A 15,918-nucleotide genomic window follows, 5' to 3' on the forward strand; every position below is an offset into this window, starting at 1 on the left:
GTAGATTTAGCATGAAAGATTATGCGCCGGGAGATACCCGATCGCTAAAGGTGATAAATTTCATTTAGGTCAATGCCCCAAGACCACGCTCGAGACTAAGGAGATGCAGAAGGTTCCCAGGTTTATTTGAGTAACTCGGGGATAGATCATTGGAAAGCAGCCAAACGGGTTATGAGGTATTTACAGAGAACAAAAGATTATATACTCACTTATCGGAAATCAGAAGTTTTGGAGATCATTGGGTATTCTGATTCTGATTATGCTGGATGTCAAGACACTTTTGATCCACTTCAGGCTATATCTTCATGTTGGCTGGAGGAGCTGTATCCTGGAAAAGTGTTAAACAAACACTTATGGCTTCTTCTACCATGGCTATGGAGTTTATAGCATGTTATGAGGCATCCAATCATGAAATATGGTTGCGAAATTTTGTCACTGGGTTGCGGATAGTGGTTGGCATAGAAAGACCACTAAAATTATTTTGTGACAATAAATTGGTTGTGATGTATTCCAACAACAACAAAAGTAATACGAAGTCAAAGCATGTAGACGTGAAGTTCCTGGTTGTTAAAGAAAGAGTTCAGAATGGTCAAATTTCGATAGAATACATAGGAACAAACTCTATGGTGGCAAATCTATTGGCTAAAGGTTTACCACCTAAAGTTTTTCATGAGCATGTTGCTCACATGGTTGTTAGTCACTTTTCTGATTCTATGGTTTAGTGGGACTCTGTTATTGAGGATGTTCTTTGACCTTATTTTGTTTATTTTCTATATAGAATAAAGTTGATGGTTTATGTTTCATTATCTAAACTTGTTTATCATGCATGCAGTTTAGCATAAAGTTTTTTAGAATGATCTCAATAAGGAATTTGGACCAGTTGGAAACAGGCATGATCTAGATCACTTTGCATGTAGTTTCCATGCTATCCATCCATACTTGATCTATGTCATTGAATGTATTGGAATTGGTGATCAAGGAAGGTTTAGTTACAAGGTTAGTGACAAAAGCCGCCTTGATTCCGTGCTAATACAGAAGATGGACCAGATTGAACTGAAGGGGAATTCTATTATTGAAATAACCTGTTTATGCGCGCTTAAGGTTTATGTGATTTAATTATATTAGGTACATAGACATAGTGCAAGTGGGAGATTGTTAGACATATTTAAATCACAATATATTTAATTAAAGTATGAGCTATATATGTAGATTAATAATTTATTACATTGGGTAATTTTATTAGATTGGGCCCTATTATGTGATCTAATTAATTAAGACCGTAGATTCCTAATTGAGTATGGACTTAATGGGTAGAAGCCCCTTCCTAGTTAATTAGGGTTTAATGGGAACCTTAATTGAACTAATATATAAAGAGACCTTAGGGCTATGGTCCCCAATATACCAAAACAATAAGCACTCAGTCTTTCTTGAATCCCATCTAGAGAGAGATCCCACTAAGGGCATTCGGAGTTTTGGTTGAGGAAGACCATAGTCATCCATCATCATCTTGAAGCTATCATCAATTTTGCAATGGAATCCGGTATGTTATTCTTGACAATTTGACATGAATGATCCTAGGGTTTATCTATTCAATAATGATATAAAGAATTTATGCTAACATAAAACACAAACAAGCATCACAAAAATAAGAGAATGAAACAACAAAAGACAACCAAACAGAAAAAAATAAAAGCAAGCACGACTCAAGAGAAAAGGTCCCAACGAGAGAATAGGTCGCTTGAGACCCCCAAGAAAAGCTCCAAACCACTTAGGACAATGGATAATCATCTTGGCCCGAACATCCAAACTAATAACTTAGAAAGGATGCAAAGTAGCGTTATGGACAGACATATTACACTCACGTCAAACATAATAAATAACAACACACCAAATAACACTCTCCAGATCTTACGCCTTAGCCAAATAGCCTTACTAAACGGACATTAAAAAAATGATCCATAGACTCAACTCCACCAAAATACAAAACACAGTCACTAAAATCTCAAAACACCATCTATGAATACAATCCCAAATTTGTAAACATTTTTGAACAAGCTACATTATGAATGAATGTCTAGGAATATTACCTCTAAATAAAAGGAGACTAGTCCAAGAAACCACATGATGCCTAAGATGTAAGAACTTCCGGGCACTAGTGATTGAAAATATATTAAATTAACAAGGAAGCTTATATTAAATTAACAAGGAAGCTAAGTAACACTATCGAGACTAACTTCTGCCACTATCAAATGAAACTATGAAGAAAGATCAACCATATCTCTGAAATAACTATCTGATACTTTTTAATGTTCAAATACCTATTTCATATTTGAATTTAAGGTCTAGGCATAAACTTATAAACTTGGGCATTTATTATTTTAATTGTTAACTACTATTTCTAATAACATTCCAACGATAATCTTAATTATTTCACATTAATTTTGATTTCTTAAATAATTATTATGTATTAAAGTTTTGATCTACTAAAGTCCATTTATCATTTTGCACTACTTAATATTAAATGTCTAGCTTTTAGTATCATCATTCATTTTTCACAAGTAATTTGATGTCAATTTTCACAATTATACCTTCATTTTGGTAAAATATTTTATATCCTAAATGAGGTTAACCTTTTAATTGGTGTTCATAGATCAAATTAATTATCGAGTCTAGGCTATTTTTTTTTTTTTCAAAAAGTCCATTTTTATTTAATTTTTTTTTATTAAAATTAGTATTTTAAAAGTTATTTTGAGTGGTTGTCAAATACTTTATTTTTTCAAAAAGACTTAGGGTGTGTTTGGAATACATATCCAAGTGTTTAATGTAAAAAATAAGTCATTTGGAAGAAATTTAAGTATTTGACAACCACTCAAAATAGTTTTTCAAGGATATTTCAATATGTTTTTATCAAAAGTGTTTAAATAAAGATGATTTTTTTTAAAAATGTATTTTTGTCAAATCAATCCAAATGGACCTTTATTTTCAAAACAAATTTAATTCCCAAAAATTGGTAAGAAAATCCTAAGCTTTACCATCACAGCATAAGATAAATTTGGGTTATTTAGATTAAGGGCTGTTTTGAAAGTTAATTGGGAAAAGGGGGGGTTTCCAACTTATTTATGGAAAAGGGGTAGTTTTTTTGTCCCCATCGAATGCGTCTCTTGAAGAGACGCATTCGGGAATATTTTATTATTCTTTCCCCCATACGCCGCTTTAAAAAAAAAAATAAATCGGTCAGAATGCGTCTGTTGAACGCATTTGAGAATATTTTATTATTTTTCCCCCATACGGCGCATTAAAAAAAATTAAACCGATCAGAATGCGTCTGTTGAACGCATTTGAGAATATTTTATTACTTTTCCCCCATACGCCGCATTAAAAAAAATTAAACCGATCAGAATGCGTCTGTTGAACACGATCGTTTAGTAAATTACTATGTGATCGCTTAGTAATTTATACACGATCCCTTAGTAATTTATACACGATCGCTTAGTAAATTATACACGATGACTTAGTAATTTATATACGATCGCTTAGTAATTTATACATGATCGCTTAGTAATTTATACACGATCGTTCACTTACCAATGATTTGTTTATCCAATTGTAGATCAATGGTGCTACTTCGTATCTTTGTATGATTTGGTAGGGATTGGAATGAGTCCGGAAGAAATTATGTTGTGGTCATATGAAAGGTCTAAAAGTCAGAAATGATATAACAGTCAATGAATTAGTGAGTATGATGCACTAACGACTGAATATCGATCTAGATATATTTGATATACACATCAACTGTATTGTACAATATGTAATTTTAGCACCAATGTTAGCACTAATTATATTCTATACAATACCAATTGTACTGTACAATATGTAATTTAGCATAAATTTATCTAAACGATCGCTTAGTTGTTTATTTGCTCAGTTAAATGTACAACACCAATTGTATTCTACAAATTTAGCACAAATTTATCTAAACAAAAACTAAACTATTGCGTAACAATTAGTTAAACGATCGCTTAACAAAACCTAAACGATCGCTTAGTATTATCTAAACAATCGCATAACAAAACCTAAGCGATCGCTAGTATTAGCCAAACGATCGCTTTATAAATTAGTACACGGTCGTGTGATGGATATCTAAACGATCGAGTAACAGTTAACTAAACGATCGCTTAGTATTATCTAAACAATCGCTAACAAAACCTAAATGGTCACTTAGTATTATTTAAACGATCAAATAACAAAACCTAAGCAATCACTTAGTATTAGCCAAAGGATCTCTTTATAAATTAGTACATGATCGCGTAATTAATATCTAAACGATCGCGTAACAGTTAGTTAAACGATCGCTTAGTATTCTCTAAATGATCACTTATCAAAACCTAAACGATCGCTTAGTATAGTGGATAGCTAAATGATCGCTTAGTATTATTCTCTACACGATCCCTTAATAAAAACTACAGTGGATAGTAAACGATCGCTTAGTATTCTTTCCGATCGCTTAGTAATATCTATCCGATCACTTAATAATATCTATGATTTGATAGTAATACTGTTATTTTGAGATTAAGAAATTGCTATGATTGATTTGGTATACTCAATATTAATTTTTAATTTCAAATTATTTTTTTGTTTAAGGTTTTGTTAAAAACTTATGCAAAAATATAGATATTAACTTTTGACTATTGTAAATAATAGTAAAGGTTCTTTAGGATATGTTATAGACTGCAAGTACATTTCCGTAATTGAATTTCATTAATAAATTTAATCATAATTACAATGTTCTTTATTCATGACTGGAAGAAGATCCTCTATTACGCCTAGATCGATCATGTTGAGTGACATAGTGTCCACAATCATCACGCCCTCTTACACTTGGTGGTTAACTTTCCTCTGGAAAGTGTATACCCTCATTACGTTGTCAATATGTAACATACTGATCATGGATATTTGGATGGACATGTGAAGTTTGTCCTTCTTCCATGCTTAGTGTACTGAGAGTTGTTGGAAAAAAAACAAAATTTTGAGGGAGAGGACATCATGGAAGTGTACTGATCAAGTGGCGTTGTTGGATATTCATTCTGAACATTAGGTTGAATAGGAACATCCTCATGTCTTGCTGGATCACCTTGTTCTTCTAGTGGAACGTCACCATCGAAATATCGCACTCGATATATCGAGGTGAGTCTACGCAAGGCTCTTTGAGTAGATATTGGCAAATTTGTAAGCTCGGTCTGAAAAAGAATTGAATAACAAGTTAATGACTTTTAAATTAATTTTGGTGTGCAATGAAAAAATAAAATCAAACAATCATAGTAAACAATAAACTCATACCAACAAATGATAGAATGCTCCTGCTTTAGTTATGTACCGCCTGCTCACAGTGGAATACCATTCAATATATTCAGGCTCAGTACCTACACCGTTGTTAATAGGAGGTCCATTAACAACAAAACTGTGTCGATTTTCCCAGATTGTAATTTGAGGAGCCAGATATGCAATCCAGTCTCACTCATGCCTGCTCCTTAGATCGTGTGAATGAAGTCGGGCGTCCGTGTTGCAAGGTTGAGGAATTTCTTACAACAACCCAAATTGATGCATCACACGATCTGGGTGATGCCACTTCACAACAAAGAAGCATATGAGTGGACATCTGGATGTCCATATCTCATTGTCATCGAGACAATATGGCGGCAAAAATTGGATCAAATGATTATATGGCTCCCAAATAATTTAAGCATATGTGTCATACTAGAACATGCATAAGTGCTCTAATTACAAAATAGTTGTCATTCCATCTACAACAATCAGAAGTTAAATTTTAGCTATTAGTATTTTCATAACAACAATAATGAGATAAATATGCTTACCTTACTGTAAGTGGTCTATCGCCTAAGTTATTCTCGTATCATGGAGTCGTCGAGGCACTAGAAAAGGAAATCGATCCCATGCTCAAATTTGTAGCAATAGAAGTGGGCCTGCAATGTCTTTTTCATCTATAACTGCACTCTTATAGTTGCCTATACAACCATGCAAGACATCCAGCGCCCCAACTGTAAGTGCTAACAACATCAAAATCCACCAAGAGAGGAAGATACATCAAGTGCACTTTGCTATTGGATTTGTCGGGAAATACCAATCCTCCAATCAACGTGAGAATATATGCTCGAGCATATCGTTGCAGGTCCCGCTACATAACTACCATATCTAAATATTACCTCCACCCCATCATATCTATTTATGGATAATGCATCACATAATACATCGATTAATGTGTTGAAGTCAACTTTATACGAAGAGATGGTTGCCTATCATATTCTATCCCGTTTGGCCCATTAATAATGTTTCCGTGCATATAACATAAAAATTTCACAACGTCCATGGTAGTTTGGCAAATGCAATTTGATATTTATCACAATATTTGTAAGTATATATTAGGCCAACTATATTAATGTGTTATTACTATTTTTTTAATATGTACAAATAAAGGAATGTTTTTTTTTTTAATAAACAAACAAAATATTAAGACATGCATCATCATTTGACGATAAATCAATGATAAATATTCTTTTATATTGACATGAATCTTTGTTCTTTAATCATCATACAATTTACAACAACATAATATTACTAACAATAACATTAACATTAACATTCAAATATTCAATATTCAATAATGAATACATCATTCCAAATAATGGTAAACTATATACATACATTTTGAATGACTTGATTGTAGAGTTTTCTCAAAAACACTATACAAAAAAAAAAATCAATACAAAATTATGGATTTTTTTTTTTACTATGTAATACTTTTTTTTACTTAGGAACATATTAATAATTTTATATTAATAGTCATTAGGAACATATTATATTATTTTTATTAATTACTTTTTTTTATATGTTTCTAAACTCTTAACTATTAACTTTTTTTATTTTTTTTTCTTTTCTCCACAAAATAAGGTAATATTAGTATTTTTTTTTCCATTAGGAACATATTCTTAATTTTATATTCAAAACTACTAATAAATTTTAAAATTTTGGAAAAATGAAAAAAGATTTACATATAACTTTTACATTTAAGAAGATTTATTTTTTCCATTAAGAACATATTTAAATACCTATTTTTAGATTCCGTTAAAGTTTTCTTTCAACGTGAATTAAGGGTAATTTTTTATTTTTAAAAATTTGTGAGATTATTTTTACTAAAAGTATGGAAAAAAAAATATTATTTTTACTATGTAATATCTTTTTTATTAATGATTTTTTTTATGTGTTTAAACATAAATAATTGAACGTTTTAGTTTAAATCCAATACCCCTATTAACTTTAAATTCTTTCCTTTTAGTTTTTTTTTTCCCACAAAATAAAGTAATATCACTATTCTTTTCTCCACATATTCTTAATTTTACATTAAAAACTACTAATAAATTTTAAAATTTTGGCAAAATGAAAAAAGATTTAAATATAAATTTTACATTTAAAAAAAATATTTTTTTCCATCAAGAACATATTTAAATACCTATTTTTAGAATTCGTTAAAATTTTCTTTCAACCTATTTTTAGATTTATTTTTTTCCACTAAGAACGTTAAATTTTTTTATTAATGATTTTTTTTATATGTTTAAACATAAATAATTTGAGACTATGATGTAATATTTTAAAAATCATAGTTGAACATTCTAAACTATATTTTTAAAATAATTATCATAATTTGATATGCATAATAAGAAGACATACTTACAATTTATTATATTTAACCAAATAAGACATACTCATTTTGATAGCTAAATACCAACCAGAAAAGCTACAACAGATGATATGTCAACTTATTAAATATATCAACATACTTACTGTTTCTTTAATTTGTTTTAGTTAATCACATGTAATTTTCCCTTATAATAACCAACTCTAAAAAATATATCAATTTATTAAAACAAAAATATTGCACATTACCAAAAAAACACTTTGCATTTTACCAAATATTCCAACTTACCAAAAAAAAAACTTTGAATAATATCCACGGTAAACAAAATAAACATTAAAAATCAGTAAAAATTATCAAAAACTTAATTCAAAGTTAAATAACAAAAAAAACTATTCAACAGATGTATTCTGATCGCGCGTGTGTCAACTCACTCTGACGCACGTGCTGTGTCATGAACAGACGCATTCTGACGACTTTAATTTTTTTTAAATGCAGCGTACGGAGAAAAAAATAATAAAATATTCTCGAATGCATCACTTCAAGGGACGCATTCGGATGGAGACAAAAAAAAACTCCCATTTTTTCCTAAATATGTTCCAAATCTATCCTTTTTTTCCAATTAAATTTCAAAATAACCCCAATCTAAATAACCCGATAAATTTACTATCTTCCAAAATATAAATTTTCTATCTCGGGAGCAAAAGTCCTCAACTGAAAAAGAAAAATAAGGACCACAAGACAAAACCAATTACCGTCCATCAATTGATTTATACATATATTTTTAAATTAAGAAAAATCAATTGATTTGATTTTGGTCGGTTTTAATCGACTCAACTAAATTGTTTTGGACAATCACTTCAATTATTGCAAAAACTTTTCAAAACGAAAAAACAATAAGTACCATTCAGAACATTAAAAAATCAACTGATGCTAATATTTAATATGTCCGTATCAAGATCGACTAAAACGTATAAGTTACAATTTTATAAAAATATAGATAAAAACATCAATAAAAAATCGATACATATACAGAATTTTGTACCAATTATAAAGAATTTAAAAAAGATAATTATTTTAAATAATACAATTGCTGATAATATTTTCAAATTGAACAAAATATCACTATTTATCAATGATAGATCGCGATAAACTTCTCCTAAAAATCTATTGTGATTTATCACTAATCGACAATAACATTTTACTATATTTTTTTTATTGAAAAACAATTCATTTAAAAAACATATTTAAATTAACAAATAAATATTTTATATTTTTATAATTATTTTAAAGTATTTATATCGAATTCATGTAAATGTAAAAATATATATGAAAATGCCCAAATGTCAATTAAAAGTTCTAAGTCGAGTGTTACACATAAAACATATATTTCAATTAGAGGGAAATATTCACATACAACAGCTCCAAAATTATATCTAAGACTCCCAAATATATATATTATAATCTGTATTTATATGCGCTAATAGAAAGCTGGAGCGGTGGCGGCTGCTTTTAAATCTGAAGTGATATACGGCGGCTACACGGCGGCTACAGTCTCGCCATTAATAGCAGATACTTTTGTTACGGCGGTCGGGGCCGATGCGACGGCCGCCGATCCTTTATTCGACGTCTTGGAACGTTTCTCCTTAGCCTCATCTTGATTCATCTGCTGCAGCCGGCACTCTGCACTACAAAAAGCGCTTTCTCCCCTGTTTCCACAACAAAACACCAAAAGCCACATCAATTTCACCAAAAAAGTCCATCGAATCAAAAGATTGGAGGTCAGTTTCGATGAAATTCGTTTCAAAATTTTTACTGTGCCCTAGAACAGCCACTTTAATCGGTACTTAATTACGTCTAGAAATGATTATTGACGAAGTGATTTCACTTACTTGTACATGTAAATGTCTCGGCCGTCGACGAGGCGGCGTTGGCAGAGGCAGCAAGCACGGAGGTAGTGAGAAGACCAGGGAAATTCATCAGAATGCCTCCGATTGTTTCTGGGCGAGAGCATGGAGAGAAGGCGGGGACCGAAGGCGGCGGTGGTAGGGTTTTCGAGTTCTGAGACGGCGGGGCCTCCGACGTCGAAGAGGATATCCTTCTGGCTCGTGGTCCTCCTGATAGAAAGCCAGTTAGGCGGCGGCATGGTGGTTCTCCGGCGAATTTGGAGAGAGAAAATGGGTGAGAGAGAGGGGAAAGGGTAGTGAAGGGGAATTGAAAAGTGGGGAAGGAAGGAAGGAGGAGAAAGTGGATAAAAAAGAGAACCGGCGAGTGAGGAGTGAATCTAGACCGTACGCTGTGGCTGATGGTGACGACCAGTTCTAAATATTTGGGAAATACACGTCACCTTCTTTATTATTTTCTTCCTTTCCTATTTTCTATAAAATTGTTGCAAAGACTTTTATATATATATATTACAACTTCAAGAGTAGAGATTCAAAATTTACCATCTAAAAAAAATTACATGTTGGAACTTTTTTTTTTCTTGATTAATGTAACTTAGTTTTGGTTTTTGTAATGTTTTATCATGTTTTTTCTTTTAATTTGTTTGATTGATACAAAACTTAACTCAAAATTTAATTAAAATTTTGTTTGATAACTATTTTATTTTTATTTTTAGAAATTAAGTCTATTAATCTTTTAATTTTCTATTATGATGTACATCTCTTTTCTAATTTTTAAAAAGCAAAAATAAATTTTTAAATTTTTTTTCAAAAGTTGACTTGATTTTTAAAAATATTGATAAAAATTAGATAAAAAAAAACACGGAATTTTGAACCAAAATAAATGTTTATGTTTAATTTTTAAAAACTAAAAATTAAAAATCATATTGTTACCCAATTATTCCTAAATTTAAAAAAAAAAACCAATAAAATTTTCAACTTCAGCTAAGATTTTAAATTTAGATAAGTGAATGAATTAATGAAATACATGTGTTTACATAAGAATTTAAACTATATATTTTCTTAAAGAATAATAATATCCTATGATAAAAGTTTTTTTTTTTTTTTAATTATACTTCAGCTCTTAAACATCTATATATATTTTAAAAATCTTAGGAGGGTGTCTAGGGCAATGAGCTTATAGTTAGGTTACAATAGTTTATGTTTGGGTGTAAATTATTTTAGTTTGAATTATAACAATATGTGTTTGGAGTGTAAAATATTTTAGTTTAAGGAGGAAATAGTAAGCACTGTAACAAAGAATAAAAGGATTATGAAAGTAAAATAATAAAAACTATAGCAAAGAAAATTTGAAAGAAAATAGTGTAATCTGTAACTAATTGGAGATTGTCAAATAATATCTATTGTCACCGCGAGTGATTTAAATAGTTACAGCCTAATTGAAGGCTCAAATAGTCCCTATCATAACTCTTAATTATACTGTGATTATTATTTTTATAAACTAATCATGCAAAAGTATTTTGTTCTTGTCCACGATGAGTAGATGCTTACATGAACAATTATTTGAAGTCATATATGATTCATCGAATGATTCAAATAACTATTTTTATAACCAATAAATTTGTAACGATAATGACTAATATATACACATACACACGTATAATTACAAAAAAAAAAAAGAAAAAAAAAAGTATATTATTAACTATTGAGACTATTTCGATCGAAAATATTATTTTATGAGTATAGATATTAAATATCTAGGATTTAAATGTTTGGAATAATTAATGTATGTGTTTGGATATGCAGGATAATTAATATCTAGAAGTTAAATATTTGTGTTTAGTTCAATAATTTGTATATAAAAACTAAAAGTAACTTATTACTTAATCAAATGTAAGAGATCAATTAAATTTAACATTAATTAATTTATTGTTATGTTAATTAATTATTTAATTAATAAAATAAAAAATAAACAAACACTTCTTAAATAAACATAATTAAATTAATTACTAAAAATAATTAAATTAATTAGAATATTGATAAATAGTCAAGATATCATAAAATATTAATGGTAAAGATTTTAGTTGAAATTTATTAAGTATAAATAATATATTTATATTTAATAATTAATTAAAACTAATAGTAATAAATATTTGATATTAATTAATTATTAATTAAACTATATTTTTACTGCTCCTCTCTCAAGTATATAAGTCCAATCCTTTTTGCAAGGTATTAAAAAACTCATGTCAGATAAGCTTTAAAATTCTCTCTTAAATTCTTAAAAATAGAATTCTGTGAAACAAATGGATATATTAAATGTTTGTCAGAAATCCCACAAGAAAACATGTGAAACAAATTGGGCTTTAAGCACACATTAGAATAAACAAATAACACATTAGAATAAACAAATATCAAAATGTTGCAAGTGGCAAAAAAAAAAAAAAAAAAAAAGACTAAAAAATGTGTTTATTATATTAATTTTTTGGGGCCCTCTTGTTTTTGATTTGGTCATCCATCCAAAAGTATGGAGAGAGAACAATTGGATGCTTATATGCACTTTCCGGTCTGCAAAGCCAGCGGTCACTTTTAATGGATCTTATTGGGCCACGTGGAATGTTTTGTACATGTCAACACACACAATAGACAAAACCACGGCTATTTTCCCTAAAATAAAAATATCATAATAATTGATTGCTTTTTACCAAAGATAGCACCCTCTTTATACTACAAATATAGCATAAATAATGACCCCATACTTCAATTAATGTTCCCTTTAGTCTTTCGTTAAATTTACGTGTAGGGTTTAATAAAAATTTTAAGCCACATGTTCCCTTTTTTAGTTGATTCTACGGCTTGTATAAATAGTTGGTTAGTTTGAGTTATAATATTCAGTATTCTAACTTTATTATTAAGTGTTAGGTTAAGAAAAGGATGAAATTAAAATATTGGTTGACATGCCGTTATAGCTGTAAATTTGAACGTTCGACGTTGATATTAAAATAACAAGTGTGTTCACATGAGATTTTGACAAAAGAAATTTAATTCGTGAAAATGAAGTTGATTTATTGATTTGTAGTAATGTTACAATCTTTAGTATATGACTTCTAATGCTTTCTCCTAATTGTTGACTTTGATTTGAGGGTTAAAGAGGAATCCTCAATTTGTAGCAGTGAAGAGGTATATACTCAATTTGTTGAAGTCTTTTAGTGTTTGAATCTTCCGAGTCTTGAATCTTGTGAAATCTAAATCTTGAAACCCTTTGGATTCTCTAACTTCTGAATCTTGTAGACTATGGCGTGTTCACTACTGATTTATTTGAATGGATAACAATGACTCGATGGTTCTCTTAATTCTAAATCCCTCAAATAAAGGGTGGTTTCTCTATTTACAGAGTTTTGGGAAACACTATATGAGCTTGGACTTATCGACTTTAGGCCCATCTTTTAGATCTGGGTTTAATCCAATCTTTATGGGCGAATGGACAAATGGCCAAAATAGAATGATGTTTTTTAAAAATGTCAAAGGTATTTTTCTTTATGAAAATTGCCAAATGACTAATTTTGATACTATTTAAATTTTAATAATTGACACAAATACCCCTACAACCTAATTCCTATAATTATGCCGTATTTTGGGGGAAAAAAAACTAATAATCTAAAACAACATCTAATAAATCTAACAACCCAAAATCTAACCTTAATTCTAAAAAAAATAATATCTAAATTAATATCACGCAATCAAAGTTAACATCATAATTAGAAATTAAGGTTGAAAACTAGAAAAATAAACTTTGATTTTCACCCACAAATTAACATTAATCATCAAGAAAATTTAGTACAATTAATAATTCAAACTTTATGCACAAAATACACAAATACCATATATCCAAAATAGCTATCAAATATCTCCTACCCATCAACTCTAAATATTTGTCTCATACTATGCCCCACAAATACCTTACTCTTATTTTGACACACAATCTCGATCTTATTTTGTCATGTAAATACTTTGTAGTAGCTAGAATCTCCATCTTACTTTGTCATACACCTTATACTATATTGTAATAGCTAAAATCTTTATAAGATTGAGTCAATCAAATAATGCAAATAATGCATCAAAAAACTGTCAACTAAACCACACAAATACCCTATACTAAAAATCTAAAGTCTTTGATGTGAATAGTATAATTTGGGAAGAATTTGGTTAAAGTTAAACAACCTCTTCTCTATGGCATACTTGATACTGAACATAGATAGAGGAGTCTTATACACAAAAATATGTGAGAAGGCAGCATCTTTCAATGCAAATACACTATTTCTAATCCAATCAGATATTCTGGTATATGAATGATCCTTACATTCATTGAAGGTTGCAACACTAATCTCAACATACTAAATTTCACCACTTGTCCTCCACCTTTTCCTCATAAATACAAATTCTTCAAATTCCCCGACTCATCTTTCAATCTAATTGGCATTAAAATAACAGGAACTCGTGAACTTTATATATTTTTTTTCTTGTGTTATAAACAATCTCTCAGTGTTAGTTAAGGTTTTTGAACTATGTTGTGATACCTAATCACATCTAGACATTGTGTTTGTTGTTTAGACCTTTAGGAAGTTGGTGTTTTTCTCGATGGAAATAGAATTGTAGATTGGAAATTATAACATCTGGCTCCCTAGGAACCAACTAGGCCGTTACTATAAACATGCAAGCATACAATTCAAATTGACATCTTTTCATGACTGAGTAAAACCAACTAATATCATAAAATACTTAACTTTATTTAAAAACAAAAAACTGAAATTCATTTAACTAGGTACCCTTAAACCCATAAAACAAAATTAAAAAAAAAAACCTCTTAAAAAGTTTAAAAGCACAATTAAAAAAACTTCAAATTCAAACATCGGTACTAAAAAATTTGAAATATAAAATCCTACAAATATAAGCGGAAGAATATGACTAGTCCCAGTGGCTCGATCATGTATTCCACTTGTCATTGTCGAACGTGTTCTTATCTATACCTAAAAAAGAAATATGAGAAAGAGTGAGTATAATATACTTAGTAAGTAACCCCACAATCGGGGTCAAGCTAAGAATCTGTGTCATCTAGATGTCACTCTTGAAGGAACTCTTATTCAAGAGATCCAATGAGCAGAAGCAAGATCTTTCCAAGCCCATTGCGAAAGAATTGAACGCATTCACAAACATACAAAATAGTTATGCAACTTAGAAAAAATTACATCATGCTTTAGTAATCAAATAAAAAAGGGAATGAGAGACATACTTCTTCTATCAATCTCTTGTTCTCGTAAAGAATTGGACAACAACCTCTCGCTATCATTCAGATCACCTAGCCAATCGTCTAGTAATCACGAATAGTCTTCTCCTTGAACAGCAAGCCCTCGACACTACCACTCGGTAACCTTGGTATTCTCGGAGTGAGCATCTAGGAGGTGTGGGTTCTGTGCGAATTTGGTAAAGGAATGGAGGAAGGAAACGATCGTACTACACGATCAAGCAAATGGGAGAAGGTTCTGTCTATCNAGGAGGTGTGGGTTCTGTGCGAATTTGGTAAAGGAATGGAGGAAGGAAACGATCGTACTACACGATCAAGCAAATGGGAGAAGGTTCTGTCTATCGTATAGACTGAGAGTGCTTGATCGTTTAGTAAATCTTGCTAGTACACGATCGTTTAGTAAATCACGTTGGATCATTTAGGAAGTGTTGCTCTATCGTTAGATTGTTTACATGATCGTTTAGTAAGTGTCGCTCTATCACTTAGTCTCTCGTGAGGCCTATCGTGTAGTCTCTCGTGAGTAAACGATGAGTAATGCAACAAATGAAGCGATTTTTAAACAAAATGAAAACACTTTTCATTTTTTCCTTTAGTTATTCAAAACTAAAAATAAACTTCCACCTTCACAGTTAATGGAGAAAATGACCAACCACAATTATCATATAATTATTTAATTATAAATAAATATAATAACTAATTTATCATATTATATTTATAACCTATAGTTTTAATATCACATAATATTAAACCATAGTTCCTTTCTCCTTTCTTTAATATAAATCATATTTATATCAATTCCTCCAATTAATGTATCTCATACATCATATCAATTATATCACATATAATTGAACGAATTTAATTATATCATATATAATTAAATTCCATCTTGTTAATTTAAACACTTCAAACTAACCCAAAAACTGATTCTCAACTTGAATCCATTGAGCTACCAAGGGAACTTTATGGACCTGTAGCTTGAAGCTCCAACAGTACGTGAATAACTG

General features: G+C 30.0%; 1 protein-coding gene across 1 annotated transcript; it reads right to left on the bottom strand.

Annotated features, from left to right (window-relative positions):
- Positions 1 to 9,034: 9,034 nt before the first annotated feature.
- Positions 9,035 to 9,961, bottom strand: LOC120067859 (FCS-Like Zinc finger 6-like). Its single transcript, XM_039019463.1, has 2 exons — positions 9,601 to 9,961; positions 9,035 to 9,417 (listed from the first exon to the last, which is right to left on the bottom strand). The coding sequence occupies exons 1-2, from the start codon at positions 9,852 to 9,854 to the stop codon at positions 9,246 to 9,248; spliced, it is 426 nt and encodes a 141-aa protein (XP_038875391.1). The 5' UTR covers positions 9,855 to 9,961; the 3' UTR covers positions 9,035 to 9,245.
- Positions 9,962 to 15,918: the final 5,957 nt, after the last annotated feature.

This window comes from Benincasa hispida, chromosome 12, assembly GCF_009727055.1.
Source record: "Benincasa hispida cultivar B227 chromosome 12, ASM972705v1, whole genome shotgun sequence".
NCBI classification, from domain to species: Eukaryota; Viridiplantae; Streptophyta; class Magnoliopsida; order Cucurbitales; family Cucurbitaceae; genus Benincasa; species Benincasa hispida.